The sequence below is a fragment of the Pseudophryne corroboree genome, chromosome 6 (genome assembly GCF_028390025.1).
Source record: "Pseudophryne corroboree isolate aPseCor3 chromosome 6, aPseCor3.hap2, whole genome shotgun sequence".
NCBI lineage: Eukaryota > Metazoa > Chordata > Amphibia > Anura > Myobatrachidae > Pseudophryne > Pseudophryne corroboree.
In genome coordinates this window covers 775,056,668-775,079,431 of record NC_086449.1, presented here as the reverse complement: position 1 = coordinate 775,079,431, position 22,764 = coordinate 775,056,668, and the positions used below count along the sequence as shown (strand labels likewise).

At 47.0% G+C, this 22,764-nt stretch overlaps 1 protein-coding gene across 2 annotated transcripts in view; it reads left to right on the top strand.

The window, feature by feature from the left end:
• Positions 1–22,764, top strand: part of VDAC1 (voltage dependent anion channel 1) — a 45,874-nt gene that overhangs the window by 5,193 nt on the left and 17,917 nt on the right. Inside the window, exons 2-5 of one of the 2 annotated variants that reach the window (XM_063928700.1) lie at positions 14,048–14,120; positions 15,095–15,144; positions 16,926–17,078; positions 17,183–17,235. In XM_063928700.1, the coding sequence (XP_063784770.1) occupies positions 14,054–14,120; positions 15,095–15,144; positions 16,926–17,078; positions 17,183–17,235 (323 nt within the window). In that variant the 5' untranslated portion in view covers positions 14,048–14,053. The remainder of the gene's footprint in view (positions 1–14,047; positions 14,121–15,094; positions 15,145–16,925; positions 17,079–17,182; positions 17,236–22,764) is intronic. The other variant, XM_063928701.1, reaches the window with a different exon arrangement.

Sequence of the window (22,764 nt, the reverse complement as noted above, 5' to 3'; positions counted from 1 at the left end):
TTACGGAGCGGAAAGCAATCCTCATCCGCTTCATGAGAGGCCTCTACACAGCCAGCGGGGCCATCTGACAGCTGAGGTCTACACACATCCACCAAGAACCATTAATGAACTGAAGGCTGCTATATGCCAAGAAATGACCATATCATATTCAAAACCAATTGAAAATAAACTGCATTCCATGGACTTTTAGAGTATGTACTAACATTTTCAGTAGCATCTACCGTAGCTTTTTTGAAATTTTTGCCTCACCCTTTATGTACGTGATAGCAGTAATTGCTATGTGCTGCATTATGAAAGCTTTCTAGGTGAGAATCCTGGCCGCAGTGTGAGGCTGGCAGGTTCAGCGTAGGTAATATGGTGTGTATGGAATATGAGTCTCCCAGGCGCGGGGTGCCGGGGGCCCGGCTTAGTGATGCCAGCTATAGTTTACAGTATTGAAGGAAGTAATGATGACAGATATTAGTGTTTGGTAACGATATTGGTAAGGTAAAGAGAAAAGGATGGACGCAAGAGATATTTATGAGGGTTGGGTATGTTTTGTCAATAGTTACTATGTTGACAGTCATTATATAACCACTTTAATATTGACAGGAACAACATGCTAACAGATAAACAGTTGGAATGTACTAAAACCAGGATGCCAGGTTTCCGATAAAGGGGCCCATGGGCTTCTTTCCGCCTCGGTGCTGTCAGAGGGATCCCAGCATCCCCCTATGTCCGCCGCGTCACTGGGCATGCGCAGGGGGACTCCTGGGTTATAAATCTGGAAGTCCAGGGGAGAGCTGCCCTTTGCAATACTAATCACATATGCAATTAGTAGTGTTCATGCTAGGCTGTTTTAGCAGGGCGACGCACTCTGCCAGAATTTTAAAGGACAAAATGTGCCTTGCCCCTTTTGTGCCACCCTGCTAAAACAGCCTGCCCGATGCCGCCGTGTGAATTAGATAGATGCATGGCATCTACTCACATTCAAGGAAGAGCTTGGGGGAAGCGGTGCTGGGCACACCCCCACAAGTGATGCAACGGGCTGGGCACGGGTGTTAGTGATGTCGAGGATGCCGTCCCGTCCCCGTCCTCCCGGCCACGGCCCCTTTACATGCACGGGCACGCGCGCACACAAAGTCTTCCTGGGGGGAAGACTACAATCATTATCGGTGGGATGCGCCACAAGAGGTTGGTACATTCCGCCCAAAATGCCAGCACCTGGGTGAGCGCTAAGAGTCCCTTTGCAGACTCGCGGCGCTTGCCACAGGATCTATTCCCACTCTATATGGGTGTCGTGGACGCCTACGAGTGGGAATAGCCCTGTTGCGCCGGGATTCTGGCTGGCGGCATCGTCGGCTGGTGGGATTCCGGCATCGGTATCCTGACCGACGGGATCCTGACAGCCGCAAATTAAACGCATCCCGTTTTCAGGGCCACTAGTTTCTTTGCAGTGCTGGTGAAAATGCCATTCGCAGAGGCAGCACATTGCAGCGGCCATCAGCAATGTTGGGAGGCGTCCGTCGCAGCATTGGGAGGTGTCCATCGCAACGTTGGGAGGCGTATATATGGGCATTTACAAATATGTTCATCTTCCTCTTTTGACACATATTTCAAAAAAAGTAAAACCAAACCCATTGATACAGATTTATAATTGCATACGTACATACACATACACACAATACAACTTATATGTTGTTAATCGGTCTTTAACGTGCTCTACATTATTATGCATCACCAGGGTCATGTAAATGTGTCAGTATCCTTATTTTACACAGAAATACGTATATAACTGTTATTATTAGTGGGGGGAAGCACTGTGACTGTTACGTTTCCTTTGTACAGCCTGAACAGCCACAATTAGCTCCAGTCTATTTCGGAAACGAGTTAAGTTCCAACTTTTTCCATCTAGTGCTGTAATAGGCATCTGTAGTAATGCGCTTGTGATAAATGGGACCATGGGATACGGGCAAGTCTGCGGGGGAACAGCTACTCTGGTCTCTGAAGTGGATCACTGGCATGGCCGCTGCATCATTAAAATCAAATTAATTAATTCTGCATAAAGGCAATTGCTTCCCATTACCCCACACAGAAGGAACCAGTGTGTTCAGCTGCGTTGTAGACATAATGAGCGTCTTATGAAAACTCTAGATCTCTGTTCCAGTATTAGGTTGTTATATACTGTTTAAAAGATGTATCAAATATTGGAGAGTGTTAAAGTGGAGAGAGATAAAGTACCAGCCATTCAGTTCCTAACTGTCTTGTGTCTTTACAGGCTGTGTTTGAAAAATGACAGTAAGCAGCTGATTGGTTGGTACTTACCTGATGCAGAGCATTCCAAACTTAATTGAATCCGGACCGATATAGGCTAAAGATTGTACGCAGATGTTCTCCCCCCCCCCCCCCCCATCTACATCCCCACTGAAGATTAAGATATAGCAGCTAGTGACAACTCGTACAGCTCACTCTCAGTACCATGCAGGCCTGCACTGGCCCACGGGGTACAGGGGAAACCACCGGTGGGTCCCACTGCCTGGGTGCCCACCTCCTGGTATAAGGTTCAGGTTCCAGACGGTGCACTTGAATTATACATCATACAAATGTAAGAGGTGCGGCTGCGTGTGGTGGTGCCTGCTGCCGTGCAGGTGTAGAGTCGGTACTCACCAGGTGCCGCTCTCTCTCACCTTCAGGTACCGGAACCTTCAACGGACCTGGCAATCTTCAATCGGATCCGGACACGGCGATTCCCTCTCGGAGCTGACCGACGACCGAGCTGAGGAGAGAATAGGTTACCTCAAGGGGGGTATCAACCCTTCTTCCACCGGAAAAGGGGATACCCCAGAGGTGACGGCGACCTTCACCGGTTGGGTGAAAGGTCATCACAGGCACAAAGCCTCAGCCACCCAGAATTCACACACTCGCACTCACGCGCGTAGTGTGATGAAGGGGATTCTCACGTCCGTGAGCAATCCCTATTCCGGCGCTCGGGGACAGACAAAGGGACAAACGTACACGGATGCTACTCACCATCTCAAGTCTTGCACTCCGATCTTCTCCACTTACAGGTCCCTGTAAGGAGGCAAACAAACAAACAGCCGTGCAGGGCCTAGAACTACCCTAGTGTGCGTCCGCTACACTAGCTACATAAACAGAGCTTTCAAACTAGCTCGTGTGAGTGGTGCAACACAACTATGCACAACTTAAACAACACATACACTTTGCCCTGCACGGTGCCAACATACATCACAATATCGGAATACAAGATCACACGGTGCTGTCCCTTTAATTCCTACCTGCCGCTGGAAGGGGGTGGGCGCCACACAGCCTGCCCACCTAAACACCTCCGGGTGGCCCGGGCCTAGTGCCCAGTGCCACCTTTATTCACCTTGGGGGCACTTACTCGCTGGGCCTAGCGCCTCCTGACTGCGCCCAGGCCGGAGGCCTGACTTCACCCACGGGCCTAGCGCCCACCTAACTTGTTGCCCGTTGGGTGACCTGGGCCTAGTGCCCAGGGTCACCTTATGTTCCTAGTGGCCGCCAACTGGACTAGGGCCTAAAGCCCTCTAATACCTCCGCAGGCCTAATGCCTGGATTGCCCACGGGCCTAGTGCCCGCCTAACTTGCGCAGTTTTAGGTGGCTTGGGCCTAACGCCCAAACCACCAAATCTAACGGTGATCCCCCAAACTCCTAGCTCCGCCACAGGCCTAGTGCCTGGATTGTGCCCCGGGCCTAATGCCCGTCCCTGGTGGTCGAGGGAGGAAAGGGAGGGGGAGAAAGTTGCCTCACTGAGGCCTCACCTGCCCTAGGGATCTTCAGCGCCCTCTTCTGCCGCTGACCCGTCCTGGCCAGCGGCGTCGCCTCCGCTGCTCCGCGTCCAGCCGCCGCTGGACATCTTCTTCCTGCAGGCCAACGTCTTCTGGTCTCTTCCGCGGCCTCAGGACCTCCTCACCGCTCTTCTGCGCGGTCTTCTTACTCCGGGTCCCGTCCGCTTCTTCGGCGCGGCCTCCTTCCTCCGCTGCTCCCGCCCGGCGTCTCCTCTCCTCGCGCGCGTGGTCTTTTCTTCAGGCTCCCGCCCGGCGTCTGACATCAGACGCCGGGGGCGGGGCCTATGACGCGGCGAGCGCCGATTGGCTCGCCGCACCCCTCTCCGATTGGCTGCCACTCCGGGAGCCGCGATTGGCTCCCGGAGGGCGCCAACATTTAAATGCCCCTGCAGCCTCTGGTCCGGTGCAGGGAAAAGGGTAATCCCTGCACCGGACACCCGCCGCCGCCACACACTGACAGGCGCTGGGGACAGACAAGCTGGCCCAGCGCTGTCAGAGACGTTGTCCCGCAGGGGACACAGGCTCCCTGGCTGCTGCAGCTGGAATGTGTCCTGTAAAACAGGACACATTCCCACACATATGTTACCTCATACTGTACTATGGTGTATTTTCTACAGTGCATTGCTGTTGTGACTCTATTAATATGGTACATTATCATGCATGCAGCAGATGAATTTACTGTATATATTTATGAAGGGGCCCAGACGTTGCACTCTCTAATGCAGTGATTTTCAACCTCTTTTTACTCGCGGCACACCAAAAAATATTTTAAAATTGCCAAGGCACACCATCCGTTCCCCACAGAAAAAAAAAACAAAAAACACACATTGGGCTTCACAGTAATAAAAAAATGCACACATGCATTGGCCTACACAGAAAAAACAATCACATTGCTCCCCACATAAATCATGTTGCTCCCCACATAAATCCTATTGCTCCCCTCATAAATCAATCACATTGCTTCCCACATACTGTAAATCATGTTGCTCACACATAAATCAATCACATTTCTCCCCACATAAATCCTATTGCTCCCTACATGAATTATTCACATTGTTCCCCCCATAAATCCATAAATCCTACTGCTCCCCACAGGAGAAATAACATAACAAATATTAGCCCCCACCGGTCAGTTGTCCTCCTCCCTGTTCCTCAGTGGCGGGGACTGTTCATAATGGAGTGCTGTGAATACTAAGCAGCGGGCGGTCGGGCAGGTGTGGATGTGGGTGGGCAAGGAAAGCTGTGGACGCAGGTGGGAACTGGAAGATGTATATGCAGGCTGGCTGGGTGGTAAGATGCGGCAGCTGTGACCTATGATATCACACCGCCGCGTCATCAAGGCACAGGTCACAGCCGGAGTATGAATGATCCTCTAAGAAGAGCCCAGGACAACAGTTCACTCTGAAGGTGCAGGAAGCTGCTCTGGCTCCGTGGCACACCTTGCAACTGGTCGCGGCACACTAGTGTGCCACGGCACACTGGTTGAAAAAAAGCCTGCTCTAATGGTTAGTCAAACCAATGAAGTGGCAGGCCACACCCCCTCTGCGGACTGGCCACACCCCTAAACATAGGCCCCTACCACTGCATTCCCCCAGTGGGCCCTACATGCCCCAGTCTGACACTGCTACCATGCTGTTATATAGTGGCAAATTAAGGTGATTTAACAGTTGTGGATTACAAATCCCTTCCCGTATGTAGCACAGCACGGTTTTGCCAAGGTGCAGAAATGAATCTACTCTCTAAATGTACTTCTAACTCTAAAGGACGGTATGTACTACTATGCATCGCATTTTGGTTGGGATACATCCTGACACTTGGGTGCATAGCAGGGTTAATAATGCCAGTATGTACCTACAATTGTGATTAAACTCGCAAAGGACAGCTCTTCTGAAAAGAACTGTCCTTTACAATTATAGGAATTCCATGTTTGTCACTTGGGAGCCCTTTTGCACATTTGCAGGATGACACACGAACCACAAAGGACATGAGAGGGATCCGATTGGCTCCCTCTAGAGGCAGAATGCGGGAAGAAGCCCATAGGCTTCTATTCGGAAACGCCATCTACAGATAGTGTTGCCTAACAGGTCCAAGCTCCGAAAAGTGTCACATTCCAGAGCTTGGTACATATGGGAAATGCGACCAAAACTCTGAGAGGGTCTTTGGAGAATAAATTTGGTTCACTGAATGCATTCCCTTATCTAGTACATTATTATTTAATCATTACAAGTAAACACCATGCACTACTCATAACTCCACCCGTGCTGTGCCATACAAACTAGACTATACTTCTGTGTTACCTCTTCCATCTCTGTTGTAGAGCAATGGCTGAAATGACTCAAGTACTATCCAGGCATTCTCCTGAAGAGTTTGGCCTTAGTGTTGCAATTGCTTCTGGCTCCTATCTAACGTGACGGGGAGCTATTCAATTGTTTGTGCGCCCATCCCGCTCTGGTCTCACACCCAAATTCACAAGGATTAGCCACGTAAAGCGGCTCTTCCCATGCATCCTATTGGGTGCCCGCATTTAGACAGATTTCTGCTTGCACCTTAGGAGGGGGGAACTGAAATCTTTGATAAGTTATGGACTGCCAAAATAATTGCATAGCTCCCATCACTTTAGACAAGAGCTACAGGCGGCCAAGGGTGGTCATTCCGAGTTGTTCGCTCGTTGCCGTTTTTCGCAACGCAGCGATTAGGTGGAAAATGTGCATGCGCATGGTACGCAGCGCGCATGCGCTAAGTTATTTCACACAAAACTTTGTAGATTTGCTGGTGTTCGTGCGATGCTTTTCAGTCGCACTGCTGATCGGTGAGTGATTGACAGAAAAGGGGCGTTTCTGGGAGGTAACTGAGCGTTTTCCGGGAGTGTGCTAAAAAACGCAGGCGTGCCAGGGAAAAACGCAGGAGTGACTGGAGAAACGGGGGAGTGGCTGGCCAAACGCAGGGTGTGTTTGTGACGTCAAACCAGGAACTAAACGGACTGAGGTGATCGCAATCTTGGAGTAGGTCTGGAGCTACTCAGAAACTGCATGAAAATTTTTAGTAGCAGTTCTGCTAATCTTTTGTTCGCTATTCTGCTAAGCTAAGATACACTCCCAGAGGGCGGCGGCCTAGCGTTTGCAATGCTGCTAAAAGCAGCTAGTGAGCGAACAACTCGGAATGACCACCAAAATCAATTGACTCTACACCACTGATTAAACATAAAAAAAAAAAAAAGGAATGTTATGGAACAGAGTTGATGTTTGTCGTGGGATCCGGTCTGAAGATCGACAGTGTCTAGGTCGGCAATGTTTAAGTCGACCACTATAGGTCGACAGTCACTAGGTCGACATGGATGGAAGGTCGTCAGGGTTTCTAGGTCGACATGTGCTAGGTCGACAGGTCTAAAGGTCGACATGAGTTTTTCACATTTTTTATTTTTTTATTTTTTCATACTTAACGATCCACGTGGACTACGATTGGAACGGTAAAGTGTGCCGAGTGAAGCGGCAGCGGAGCGAAGGCACCATGCCCGAAGCATGGCGAGCGAAGCGGTGCACTAATTTGGGATCCCGGTCACTCTACGAAGAAAACGACACCAAAAAAAAAAAAAAAATCCTCATGTCGACCTTTAGACCTGTCGACCTAGCACATGTCGACCTAGAAACCCTGTCGACCTTCCATCCATGTCGAACTAGTGACTGTCGACCTAGATACTGTCGATAAAACAAACCACACCCGTTTGTCGTCAGGGGTGGCCAGTCGGACATTCCTGTTCTGGACCGTGTACAGTTGTGTGTTATGTGGCTTGTGATCTACCAGCTGCCATTTTCTTCTCTCTAAGGTTTATGTACTGAGATTTCTAAGGACTTGTCTTGATTCCCCAGCAGTAAATGATGTACGCTATGGGGGTCATTCCGAGTTGATCGCACGCTGCCGATTTTCGCAAGCACAGCGATCAGGTTACTACTGCGCATGTGTATGCATCGCAATGCGCAGGCGCGTCGTACGTGTAAAACCAGCATCTAGCGACGAATCCATTCGCACAACCGATTGACAGGAAGAAGGCGTTTATGGGTGTCAACTGACCGTTTTCTGGGAGTGGTAGGGAAAACGCAGGCGTGTCCAAGCGTTTGCAGGGCGCGTGTCTGACGTCAATGCCGGGACTGGACAGGCTGAAGTGAACGCAAGGGCTGAGTAAGTCCTGGGCTACTCAGAAACTGCAAAAAGCTTTTTTGCCTGCACATGAGATCGCACCCTTGCTAAGCGAAAATACACTCCACCGCGGGCGGCGACTATTCGTCTGCACGGCTGCTAAAAGTAGCTAGCGAGCGATTAACTCGCAATGAGGGCCCATGATGGGAGAGTCCAAATCATAGAAATGTGTTTAGAAAATCACCTTTGCAGAATACCAATTATTTCACTATTTACTACTTCACATTACAGCTTTAATACCGAGACCTTGACATTACACAGTGTTCTTTAGGAATCGCACATTATGAACCAGTGTCTGAGTCTGTAACACAGCCGTCTCCTGTTTGTTGATTGACAGCAACAGCAAAGCAGTTAAAATTAACTCTGTAGCAGCAGCAGCTGTGACACTGATGGGGTATACTGCTTAGGGGATGCGGTTATGTGACCGGCGGTCTGCTTAGGACCAGAGAGCCCAAAAAATGCTTCATTATTCTGTATCACCAAGTGCAGTGCCTATGCATGCTGTATGCTGGGCATATAAACCAAATGCCAGTTTTTTCCCAGCTGATAGACTGTTTATCTCCGTGACCCATGATATAATGATGTAGTGCAGTCATACACAGATGTGACTTTACTGTCTTTCTTCCACACTTCGGTAACCATTTTCCTCTGGATGAAACCTGCAGTCGTCTTTGCACTATTAGGGCTGTGCACTGTACTAAGGGGGGTGATTGAATTAAGGGTGAAGCGCGCGAGAGACGGCTGCAAGATGCCATTGGAAAGCCAAAAATAACACCATAGAGATACGTATTAAAATGTACAAGGTCGGGGCTACCTTATGCATGGCTGATATGCACGCTGCTTCACACTTCATTGAATCAACCCCTTAATTGAATGAATACCAGAGGCAGGGGGGGTTTCAGTTGCCCGAAAACCTCCTTTCCTTACTTCTGCTCTGCATTTACTCTGCCAGAAATGTACTTTTATTATTATTATTTATTTAACGGTGTGCTATATTTTGCCAATACTTGTAACCCCAGAAAATGACTCCTACTGTACCTGTAGGCTATACACAAGAGCAGATGTTGTTTTTTTTTTGTTTGTTTCTCTCTCTCAAATAACAGTGGATATCTTGAATATTCCATGGACAGTCTAATAAGTACTATGAAGGATTTTAAGCACAATTATGTCCAGCGTAAACTGCCAGCTGTCCTGAGTACCAGCGATCACAAGCGAGGTAGCCTGCTAGAATGGCATGTTTGGCATCACCGGGAATGGGTGTAGTCCTTTGGATGGTGGTTTGTGAGTATTTGGGAGCATGGTCTCATGTGCTGAGACATACTTTCATTCTCCTACATCAGTTTCCATCCCAGTACGTCTACTGGCTACAAGTCCTTCCAAAATGCAGATGCAACAAGTGCTTCTACATTCCTTTCAGGACGGCCCGTGTTCCCGCTGTATTGAGCCCAGCGTTCCAGCAAGCCAGCTAGAAGAGACTGAGGACTCTTAAGAAGGATACGGTCGTTAGGTCGACCCAAATTAGGTCGACCACTGAAGGTCGACATGTCCGTTAGGTCGACATGTACTAGGTCGGCAGGTCAAAAGGTCCACATGAGTTTTTTTTTTTATTAAAAAAAATGGGATATTTTTCATACTTAACAATCCACGTGGACTACGATTGGAACGGTAACCTGTGCCGCACGGAGCGGTAGCAGAGCGAGGCAGCTTGTCCGAAGCATGGCAAGCGAAGCGAGCCATGTGAGGGGACAAGGTACACTAATTTGGGTTCCCCGTCACTTTACGAAGAAAACGACACCAAAAACAGTAAAAAAACACACACATCATGTCGACCTTTTGACCTGTCGACCTGTAGGCCATGTCGACCTAATGGCAATGTCGACCTAATGAGTGTGGACCTAAGATGGGTGGATCCCATGACCCATACCCTCCTAAGAAGTGAAATGGCAATTGAATTCACTATTGGATATCATAATAATATAACTAAAGTCTTGACTTCATGGGAGACGCTGCCTTTCATGGAGATCAGTATGTAGTCATTTCTACCTGTATCTTAATTTATCCATCTCATATACAGCTGTACAGAGAAGGTGTAGGATGAAGGACGGCTCTTGATTAGGCTGCTATCCATTTACTTTCCCATGGAAGGGGCTATTTTTTTCTTTTGTATATTATATGACTTTTGTATATTATATATGATATGAAGTATGGCTGCATATAGGCGAGGGCTGTTCAGGCTTCATAAATAGTCATTATAACTTCCTGAGGGTTGTGTATATATCAACCTGCACACATAGGTGTGCGCAGGGGGGGTGCCTGGTGCGCACAGGCACCCCCTAATGTACTGGCACCCGATCTCACATGCCTGATGCAGCAATCGTCGAGCAGGCTGATTACTGTCCCCTCTGCGCTGCACCCTGTCAGGAATGCATTACTGACTGGACGCCTGGGTTAATCAAGGGTGCAACTGACACCGGCTTTCAAATTCCCAGCTCCACCTCCATGTACAAAAACAGTGTGATGTGAGGTGATTACGACATGCTGCTCGCACACCCACCCGTCACACCCGCCACATACACACCTCTCTCCTTCTATGCTATGCCAACGCCAGCCACTGATGAGGAGCAGCATGCAGCCAGCGTTCCTCTTAGGAAGACAAATTCAATACTAGCAGACGGCCGGCAGCAGCATCAGTACTAGTCTGCGACAGTCAGTGTCAGTGAGTGAGTGACTTGTAAGTAAGCTGCTGCAGCTTGCAGAGGAAAGAGAGGGGGAGCCAGACCAGGCTGAGGAGGAGCAGTGTAATTGCAGTGAGTGCCATCAGGGGTGTTTGTTTGGTGTACACCACAACATCTGACAATGTATCTGCTTTATTAGGATTTGTACAAAGATGGATATTTTATATGTGTTGACCATCAATAGATGGTACTAAACACGCCCAAAAGGCGGTGCTAGACACCCCCCCCCCCCCCCCCCGACGGTGCACCCCCTAATAAAATGTGCTGCGCACGCCAGTGCCTGCACATGGTCAACTCACATTATTATGACCACCAGCTAATGGCCAGAGTAAAGGTGCATACACACCGTGCAATGTGTGCTTACAATTTTGACTATACAGTATAGTCAAAATCATGAGAAACGTTAGCACATATCGCCCTGTGTGTATACAGCTTGCGATACCGATGTGTTCTCCCGTGGGGTTGGTATCGCATAAAAAAATAGACTGTGCAGGCAAGGCAATTTTTACCACATTGCGGTATATTCATAAGAGTCTGGTCCATTCCGACATGCAGTTGTCGGAATAGACCCGACAACCCCTATTCAAAGGGGTCGATTCTATTCGGCAACTAATGAATAGCGCCGGAAATTAGCTCCCGACGCTATTCAATTCAGCAACTAATTACCTGCAATTGTCGTCTTGTCCTGCCGCCACTGTCAGCGGCTGCCGAGTGCGCTGACAGCAGCGGCGGTGGGAGCTGTCAGCGGCGCCGAGAAGGGTGGGGGGCGGGGGAGAGCTGTCGGCGTTTGCTGTGTCTGCGGCGGTGGGAGCAGCAGCGGGAAAGCAGCGGAGGAGGGGGGACGGGGCGAGCAGCGGCTGCATCAGCGGAGGCTCGTGGCGGCGTCCACCCGGCTCCAGCAAGCGGGACCTCGCTTGCTGGAGCTGGGTGGACGCTGCCGCTGGGTTCCTGCTCTCCCCGCTGCAGCGCTGCTCCCCCCGTCTCCTGCTCTCAGATCTCTCATCTCAATCTGACTTTTTTTAAAGTCAGATTGAGATTGTCGGAAACGGGGCTAAAACCTGTCAGGTTTGGCCCCGCTTCCGACAATGCACGCTGATTGGCGGCTGAAGCCGCCGATCAGTGTGCATTCCGACAGCATTCTGACAAGTTGGGTTTCCCGACTTGTCGGAATAAACGGGGCCCTAATGAATAGGTTGGAACCCCTTCTGACCTAAAACTGTCGGAAGCTGCCGTCTTTCCGACAGTTATTGAATATACCCCATTGTGTACAATCTAGTTTCTAGTATAGTCAAAATTGTATACAGTCAAAATCGCAAGTAAAGTCAAAATTGGTGGTTCTGGGATCCGGGGAGTTCAAGGGAAATCGCATAGTCAAAATCTCACCGTGCGTATGCACCTTTACCGCCGCGTGCAGCACAGACAGGAGCTAGACGGGCTGAACTGGCGTTTTAGACACACGTTTGTCTACATGCATCTAAGCTGGGGATGATATAGGCTCAGCAGACCGTGGTTTCTTCAGAACAAATGAATATAGCCTGTCAGGCCCCCATTTCTTATACGTGTCCAAAAATAATTACATTTCTCCCAGAGAAGAAATAAATCAAAATGTTACTATTATTGCCCGACAGTCATTGAAATCCCCTCTGTGACCGCTGTCACAAAACCGCCACAGGACATGCACGGTGTAACGTAGACACATGCATAGTTGGTCGATAATCTCTCAACGGAGTAAAAATCTGGTTGCGTTCAATTTTTAATTTAGCCCAGTATCCGTAGAAAACATGTCAGCGGCCACGCCAAGAGTAGTGTTGGTTCATTGAGAAAGACCATGGGGTATATTTGCTAAACAGCGGGTCTTGAAGCTTCGACCACTGAATGGAACACATTATGCATTTATTGCTATTGGGCCTCATTTAGGTTTGTTAGCAAACTAAAAAAGCAAGCAACTGGGCAAAACCATGGTGCACTGGAGATGGGGCAGATGTAACATGTGCAGAGAGAGTTAGATTTGGGTGGGAGGTGTTCAAACTGAAATCTAAATTGCAGTGCAGAAATAAAACTGCCAGTATTTACCCTGCACAGAAACAATATAACCCACCCATGTCTAACTCTCTCTGCACATGTTACATCTGCCCCACCTGCAGTGCAACATGGTTTTGCCCAATTGCTAACTTTTTTGGTTTGCTAACAAACCTGAATAACCCCCATTATCATGATCAACCCAGCTAGCCAATCCGCTACTATACTGTTACAGCACTGAAACATAGGGATATTTCCAAGGACAAATCCTAAAATGTTGGCGCGTTCCCTTGTAATTAGGCAGTAGGTAGCAGCTACAGTACGTTGTATAGTGTGACATGCCCTGCACTATTCACTAGTGACCTGTCCTGACATCTGGGTTTGTATAGTGAGTTCTGATGTCCTGTGCTTGCAGCATATGCCACACTAAGCTAGATTAGGTATAGGCCAGTAGGGGAGGGGTTATTGAGGGATGAAGGGCGTACATTAAAGATAATAAAAATTAGACGTTTATTTTTTGTAATTTTTTTTATGGCAACTGTGGAATATTAGTTTATATGCAATCTGTATACGGTGATCAGCCATTGCATATTGCCTCATATTGTAATGTGCATATATCTGTGTGACCGTTATGCTGAGCATTTACTGACATGTAAAATGTCAGATTACCCAGAATGCTTTAGGTGTAGCAAGCCATGCTTGTGTGATGGATCGTTGCTGACGGCCGGCTTGGACAGAGTAACTCTGACTGTGATTCATCTTAATTTCCATTATTTTTCCTGGCCTTTGTGGTTAATTGCAGCAGTCCTGTATACGTGACCTCCTAAACGTGTTATCTGAGGGACAATATACACGCTGGAAGCTTTTCTCAGAAAGGGCAGCAGCTCAGAATGAGATCATACAGACAGTAGGAGGAGCCTTTTTATATACTACTACTGTGCTATGGTGTGGGAAAATACAATAATATACAGGTTATGTATGCGTGTAGTGTATAGTCATTTAAAACAATTATAGTTACAAAACTAAAGAGTTTGGGGGGAGAGGGGGAATGTATCAAACCATGGAGAGAGCGAAAGTGCAGAGAGATAAAGTACCACCAATCGGCTCCTGTCTTATTTTTTTTTTTTCAAACACAGCCTGTGAAATGACAGGAGCCGATTGATTGGTACGTTATCTCTCTCCACTTTATCTCTCTCCATGGTTTGATACATCTCCCCCTGGCTAATTTATTATTTGGTCTTAATTTTGTCATTTTTTTTTTTCTATTTAAAATTGGTTTTCTCTTCTATCAGTAGAAAATGGCAATACCTCCGTCTTATGCTGATCTAGGGAAATCTGCTCGGGATGTATTCACCAAGGGATACGGTAAGTGAGCGGTCAGGGGAAGGGTGGCACAGCGGTGGTACTGAAGTGAGCAGAGCTGGAGTGTACGTGACAGGTTGTGCTGCTGCGTTTGGTCAGTGCTTGCAGGTGACGGTCTGTGCAAGGGTCTCCATGGAAACCAGCGGCGCTGCCCGTACACTGTGCTTTTTTTTTTTATCCTGCCGGCGTGTGCATGCGGCATTGACTTCCTATTCATCCTTCCAGTCTGCATTATGTTATTCCCCTATGCAAAATGCCAACAAGGGTATAATGTATATTGTAATAAACAATACAGCATGTATAGGAATATGTAACGAGGCTTCTAAAGAGTGGGGAAGTTGACCATAGCAGACAGACTGATCTCTGACAGCGAGCCTTTGTCGTGCCACTGAAAACTGTTCCACATGCCACGTCTGACGGGCGTGCTGGGAGTTGCTAATCCCAGAGATATACAGTAGGCATCTAAGTGAATGGAGTCCACATAATCTCTCCGGTCCATTATACCTTTATTAGAACGTTGTATCGAGGCTTTCTTCAAAGCCGCACCCGTGCCTAGTAACAGAGCGCCCTTCCTCTGTTCTGGTAATGTATCGACTCCTACATGCAGCTGGTTCCTCAGCAGATAGAACCCTACATTTGCCACTTGGTACCTGATTTCACATGACCCATGCAGAATAATTCACCTTAGATGGAGATCACAGATGCATTTACAGTGAGAAAGTCATATTATTCATTTGTTACCATTATTGAAAATGTAAGCTTTAAAATTGCTGCTAATTTATTATGATTATTATGATTATTATTAGCAGTCAGTAGATGTATCCATGGAGATGGAAAACTTTTGTCATATTCTGTATTATATTATCCCGCTGAAATGGGACATAAGTGTGTGGTTAAGCTTATAGCATTGTTCCACTAGAGATTTATTTCTGTTTTACTGCTCAGAAATAAACTGCTTTGACTTCTTTATTTTGCAGGTTTTGGCTTCATCAAGCTTGATCTGAAAACAAAATCTGAAAATGGACTGGTAAGACTTGGACGCTGCAGCAGCCTTTCCCTGAACCTAAGATATTGTGAAACTTTCCATGTAATGTCGCACATCAGGCAGAATGAACATAGGACAGGAGGTGGTAGCTCTGCCCGCTGCTCTTGTGTCCGTAACACCCTCAGCCTGAGTACATGAATGGTGTTGGTTGGTTCTCAGGCTGGGTACACACTTATGGGCCCTGCACACTGGCAGATAAAACAGAACGATTTGAACGTTCTCGTTCATAAATGAACGAGAACCCATTCATATCGTTCTGTGTGTAGGCAGCAGCGATTAACGATGCGCGGCCCCGCGCTCGTTAATCGTTGGTGCCCCGTCGCTTATGCATGCAGGCCAATATGGACGAGATAGTCCATATTAGCGTGCAGTGCTATGGAGCCGGGTGACGGGGGGAGTGAAGAAACTTCACTCCCCCCGTCACCCCCCCCCCCCTCCCGCCGCCGGGTTGCCCGTCGGCCGTATCTGCCGTCGGGCAGCTCGGCGGAGAATCGGTATGTGTGTAAGGCCCATTACCCGAAATATACCCCGATGGAAGGGTAAGCTTAAATACTTACTGATCGGCTACTCGATATGTTGTCCTGACGTCACAGCTGGGCGAGCATTTTAATTTGCCTGCCCAGCTATGATATCAGTCTCTGCAGCTAGTGTATGGCAGGACCACACACCTGCCCGGCGGCGCTGTAAAATGATGTCATCATGCACGACGAACCAGCGCCTGCGGTGACACAATCAGTGTAACCCCCCCCCCCCACCCCCACCCCCATTACCTAGCAACAGTGAACAACAGGTACCGAGCTTGAAAAAAAGATATACAAACACCCATCTTTCAATACTTACTACATTAGCAGACAATAACAATATAATATATAAAAATACTGTGTTGCATAGATGTAACAATAGCTAAAACGTCTAGGAATAACATTACAGGATACTGAAGAATAAATAAGAAAAATATACATATAATCATTTTCTGATATAAGACACTGCGGGGGCACTTGGGGCCTAATTCAGACCTGATCGCAGCAGCAAAATATTTCTCTAATGGGCAAAACCATGTGCACTGCAGGTGGGGCAGGTGTAACATGTGCAGAGAGAGTTAGATTTGGGTGGGGTGTGTTCAAACTGAAATCTAACTTACAGTGTAAAAATAAAGCAGCCAGTATTTACCCTGCACAGAAATAATATAACCCACCCAAATCTGACTCTCTCTGCACATGTTACATCTGTCTAACCTGTAGTGCAACATGGTTTTGCCCATTAGAGAAAGATTTTGCTGCTGCGATCAGGTCTGAATTAGGCCCATGATTTGGTAAACAACAAATTTTGAATTACAAGTTAAATGATAACAAATGTAATATGTTTTACCAGAATGGGAGTGTTGGAAAGTTTTGCCTGTTAGTAACCGGCATGTAGTACAGCCGCAACCATAACAGCCATTGCTGTACTGTATGTTATAAAATGCTTACTGTAATTGCTAGGCATTTTTAAGTGCCGCACCTTGCTGGTCTATATATACAGTTCTGTTCATCTCCATCTGTGTGTGTATATTCCTACAAACCAAGCTGCCAATTCACACAAATAACAATCAGCCCAGCCACACCCACATTACCCTGAAGCCCACCCATTTCTGATAAGCTCTGCCCCCTTCAGGGTCTACAAATTGGGGCTGTAACACTCATTTCGGAGCAGTTGGGCGATAACGCAATGAAACATGTTTATTTTTGTCAGTTCATAACCATTTCATTTTTCCCTTTTTCCAGGAATTCACAAGCTCAGGATCTGCAAATGCCGAGACCAGTAAGGTCGCTGGCAGCCTGGAAACCAAATACAAGTGGTCCGAATATGGCCTGACGTTCACAGAGAAGTGGAACACAGATAACACACTGGGCACAGAGATCACTGTAGAAGATCAGGTAATGGCTACTAGAGGAAGGCCAGTAGACCTCTAACGTACATGACATTACTAGCCTGTTTCTGAACAATGTAAATGCAACTGGCCAATCTCTTTTCTGTTCAGCTTGCAAAAGGACTGAAGTTGACCTTTGACTCATCGTTCTCTCCTAACACTGGGTAAGAAGTGATTGTGTTTCAATGTCTGCGCAAGGAGTCTTTGTTTGCTGATCTGTGTTTGCTGGGTTGATAAGAGCATGAATTGTATGACCTTTTTGTCATTATCGCTTCACATTCTGCTAACAGTAGGTTTTCTCTGGGCATTACTTTAGGGTGTGGGCAATTTATTGTCCTCATTTTCAAGTCATGTTTGTCAGGGCCACATGGGCCTGGGGGCTGCAAAGGATCATGGGCTTATTGTCAGAATTGGGGAAGGGGTTGTGACCAGTGCTTTGTGGGTGTGGCCATTGTCCAGGGGGCGTGTACACACCCTACACGATCAGCCCCAATTTCTCCGTAAAAGGGGTATTTATCAAAGCTTAGAGACCAACCAATTAGCTTCTGCAATTTTTTCAACACAGCCTGTAAAATGAGTCAGAAGCTGATTGGTTAGTGCTTTATATCTCTCTCAACTTTATCTCTCTCCATGCTTTGATAAATACTCCCCTTAGTAATTGAACGTAGAGAAATTGCATCATTTTGTGAGTAAAGTAGAAATACAATTTTTAAACTTATGCTATGTCTTACTGTGTGGCCAGCTGGGCTGTTTGTTATCATCATGTCACCATATTGATGGGCCTGGTTTATGTAGAGGTCTTGGGCTGCAGTCCCATCTGCACCATTGTCAATCTGGCCCTGATGTTTGCATGCCCCCTCTTTTTAACTGCTCACGTGAAAGGATTGGGATGTAGTTGTGTGACCGGCGGTCAGGAGACCGCCAGTCACAATACTGACGCTGGGATCCCGCCCACTAACAATCCCAATAGTCGGCATGCCGACTAACAGGGACTATTCCCACTCATGGGTGTCCACGACATCCATAGGGTGGGCATAGAACCTGTGCTCGCTACCGAGCCCGCAAGGGGCTTAGTTGCACTCGCCTCCTCCGCCAGTCATCTTGAAGCCGGGTAGTGCTGCATTCATATCACTGTTGCATCCCGCTCAGCTATTGTTGTATTTACTTTTAGGTATGTGCTGTCCGTGTGTTCCCACTTTTCATCTGTGGTTGGACGTGTTTTGAGCATGGTAATAATGAAAAATGCATCAGAAGTACAGTCACTAACACTTACCATTACAGTGTTCAATATGGCCTTGAAATTTAAGTTCCAAATGCATATTTTGGCGAGTTACTTGTTTATTGGCGTTTTATACATGAGAAATTGAGCTAACAATAATACATCTGGTACTATATTATTACAATAGAAACAAAAAATTGCTATTTTGAATATTTAACATTTAAGGTAAACAAAGTGTTGTTTTATTAATATGTTTATAAAAAATAAACTTGTCTAGATATTATAAAACTGATTTCTGCTTTTGGAAAAGGTTGTAGCTAGAGCACTACTGCCATCTACACTGTATAGCTATTAATTTATCCCACTTTGTGGAAAGTGATATATTGTAAAATACTCGGTGGATCCCCATATCTTCTTCCGTGTGCCTTGATTTGTGCCACCTCATGGGAGGAGTTGGGTGAAGTGATTATTGCTGGATTAGGTGCACTTATGTGGACAATTTACTGGATAAATGAATTTTTGTGTGGACCAAATCAGAGTCTAGATATCATTTTATACATGATAACTAGATTCTGATTGGCTGGTATGGGCAACACCTCCACCTGTCCACATTAAAAGGTTTGAAAAATATCCCCCTAAGTCTATTCGCTACTTCATTCTAGCTGATTGGATACTGAGCTAAGCCCCACCTACTCTAAGGTGCAAGTAATGTGTTTATACACAACTTTAATCACACACAGTGCCCTTCTGATATTTAGAGTACACCTTTTGCACATTCTACTGCAAACCACTACTATATATTTTGTCATTCTCTGCAATAAAACCACACATATTAAACTGCCACTATATACTCTTTGTAATGGTTTCCTTCCCCACACATGATTACACCTGGCAGAGACGCATTGCAATACATCACCATTTTGTTCATTGCACCACGAGTAGCCAAACACCTGTATTGTCTCAATCACTACACAGAAATTGTTTTCCCATAACTAGTGAAAGTAATTAATTCTCATGATTTATCATTGCCCATGATTTCAGGCTGTCTACACACAAGCTGAGCCTGACATGCAAGTGAAAAATATGAACCTTCAGATTAGTCACCTGTGTGGTTGGTCGTATTGAACAATTTCAATTAGTCAGGTCTGGAGCCAAGTGGGAGGATCACTTCTGGGGGGAGAGTTACCAAAGCTTCTATAGAGTGGAGAAGTTGATCCTAGTTTATCAGATTATACCTATCATTTTATAGAATGTACTCGATAAAAGCTAGCTAGAATCTTATTGGTTGCTATGGGCAACTTCTCCACTCTTTGGAAGGTTTGATATATTTCCCCCTACATTTCAATCAGCATGTATTTAGAGAGGCCAATTCCGGGCCATTTTTTCAATCCTGGGGATCGGGATTGAAAAACAATCAATCCCAGGATACCCGGGATTGGGTTGTCAAGCACCCACCCAGCTCCACCCCCAACCCACAATAATTTACCATCCTCCTCCAAGAGCAATAAGGCAGCAGCTAAGCAGGCGTAGGCAGCCTGCAGGCACAGTCTCACTGGGCGAGGGGATGGGGCCTGGGCAGTGTGGTAGTGACATTAGTCTGGTGGCAGGCAGCAGCAGGGCAGGACTCCCTATTTCACCCGTCCCTCAAAATCCCAACTGGCAGTGGCACTGGTGGCAAGGCAACTAGTAAAAAAAAAAAAGTGTGGCTCTGTGAGTTACAGGCATCCAGGGTCAGGGCGGCTCACCCACACACCATGTGGCTACTTACGGTGTGCTGCTGTGACATGGACCGGGACTGAGGGTCTGCCGGTCTGGGGGTTTGTGAGACTCTGTGGTGTGGCACCGCACTGCACCATCCGCAGCCCTTCTCGTCCTCTCCTCCCGCCTCTGCCTAAAATGGCAGGCGCAGCTGAAGGGGCGGGCCGGCGTGGGGTTGCACAGCATGACCTGAGATGTCATGCGCCGCCCCGCACAGCCATACTCAGCCCGGCCTCATCAAATGCGCATGCGCAGCATAATCCCAAAAATCCTGGGATTGGAAGGTCCAATCCTGGGATTATAATCCCAGCAATTTTGGGGCCAAATCCCAGGATCCCGATGATTCCGATCCAAGGATTGGCCTCCATGCATGTAATACTTAGCCCTGTGCATTAAGGGGATCGTGATACAAATAACATACCACGACCTGTAAGAGAAAGTAAAGATGTCCATGACCAAATAAGGTGCAGGGAACAATTGGTGCACAAGGTAGCAGGATAACAATTGTGACTGGTTGCGGTGAAAGTGCGCGTGGCTACATTACGGCAGAAGTATTATCAGCCACAATAAGACATTGGCAAATGGCATTTGTGTGCAGGTATCGGAGGGGAAAGAGGAGGCCAGTGGAAGGTGGCAACATGAAAGGTGAACCAGTCACCGTAGACGTATTACCAGCTGACAGCCGCAACCGACCTTCACCATTTATCTCACCTGAACCGGCTGCCTCTTCTAGCTCTGGAAAAGGCTTTCACTGTTGTGCTGCAAGGGCACCCTTGTTGTGCTAAGCCAGCTCAGCATGGCTGTGTGCCCGGTATTTTATGTTGGCATCATGCTCGCTGCTTCACACAGAGCCAGGGCACTTTTTTTTCATGGCTCTGTTGTGGTGGCAACCAGGGGGGGCGAAGGGGGAACAGAAGGGGCAGCATCTACAACAGTTGGACTTTCGGGGTCCAGCAGCTGTATGGAAATGGAATTTCAGTTGATTTAAGAAGACAAATCCGCGTTATGAGCGTGGTGAGCCACTGCGTTCACAGATGTGTCATATCTGTGAGACGTTTGAGCCTGAGAGCAGATCTCTAACGGCTGTCTGCTTGCTGCCACTTTTGGCCTCGAGACCATTACCGACCTATCAAAAAGTTTTTGTTTTGTTTTTTTAATCAATAGAATTATAACTGAACGGGCATTGTTATAACGGGTGGTATTCATGTGACCGCCGGTCAGCTGACCGACAGTCACATGACCTCCTCCGTGAGCCCGACGGCTCACTATCCCGATGGTCGGCATGCTGACCAACAGGGACTATTTCCACTCGTGGGTGTCCACGACACCCATAGAGTGGGAATAGAACCCGTGGCGACCGCAGGTCGCCACCGAGCCCGCAGCGTTATAACAGAAGCCATACTTCCATTCTGTCCGGCCATCCATGATCTGCTGTGAATGAAAGCACTGGATGAATTATGTATTCAATAATAATATGGAATTGACATAATTACATTTGACTAGGGAGGAGATTTAGCAAAACTTGGAGAGAGATAAACTACCAAGCAATCAGCTCTTGTCATTTTTCAAATGCAGCTTGTAACACGGCAGTTTGGAACTGATTGGTTGGTATTTTATCTCTCGCTAAGCCTTGATGAATCTCCCCTTGTATCACATAGTAGTGGATTGTTCTCTGAACACTAGTGTTTAGGGGAGTGGATCATTAGATCGACAGTGTCTAGGTCGACCACTATAGGTTGACAGGGTTTGAAGGTCGACAGGGTTTCTAGGTAGACATGTTCTGTGTCGACATGAGTTTTTCCTGTGGGTTTTTTTGTGTCTTTTTCTCCGTACAATGACGGGGAACCCCAATTAGTGCACCGTGTCCCCTCGCATGGCTCGCTTCGCTCCCCATGCTTCGGGCAAGGTGCCTCGCTCTGCTACCGCTGCGCTTGGTACAGGTTACCGTTCCAATCGTAGTCCACGTGGATCGTTAAGTATGAAAAAGTTAAAAAAAATGTGAAAAACTCATGTCGACCTTTTGACCTGTCGACCCTGTCGACCTAGTGACTGTCGACCTAAACATTGTCGACCTAGACACTGCCGATCTTCAGACCGGATCCCAGTGTTTAGACCCTCAGTGTCTAATCACTGGCCTAGGCGTTCCATTTATTTTTCTTACATTTTCTCAATGGGGTCGACGCAGAATTGATGGCAGATGGGCAGTAGTTGCACCTGTTTTGTGGGCATGGATATAAATGTAACAAAAAGGACCAAAGACTATGGCGCTATTAATTTATAAAGATTGATACAAATTATAATGGAAACAATAACTCCGCAGTAAAAACCACTACTCATATGCTTGTGATCATATATTAGTTATAAATGGGTCACAAATAACCCAAATATAATAGAAACCACTTAGTATTTAGAGATTTGCGCTATTATAATTCATCATATACATAGTCTGGTATGGGGAAAAAGTACAATGTACCACTGTTGTTACTCTGTATCAGGGGTGGGGAACCATTGGCCCTCCAGCTGTTGTTGAACTACACATACCAGCATGCCCTGCTACAGTTTTGCTATTGGACCATGCTAAAACAGTTGCGGGGCATGCTGGGATGGGTAGTTCAGCAACAGCTAGAGGGCCGCAGGTTCCCCACCCCTGCTCTATATTATGATATTTATTTTTAAACAATATATAATATATTTAATAAAAAATTATAAAATGACA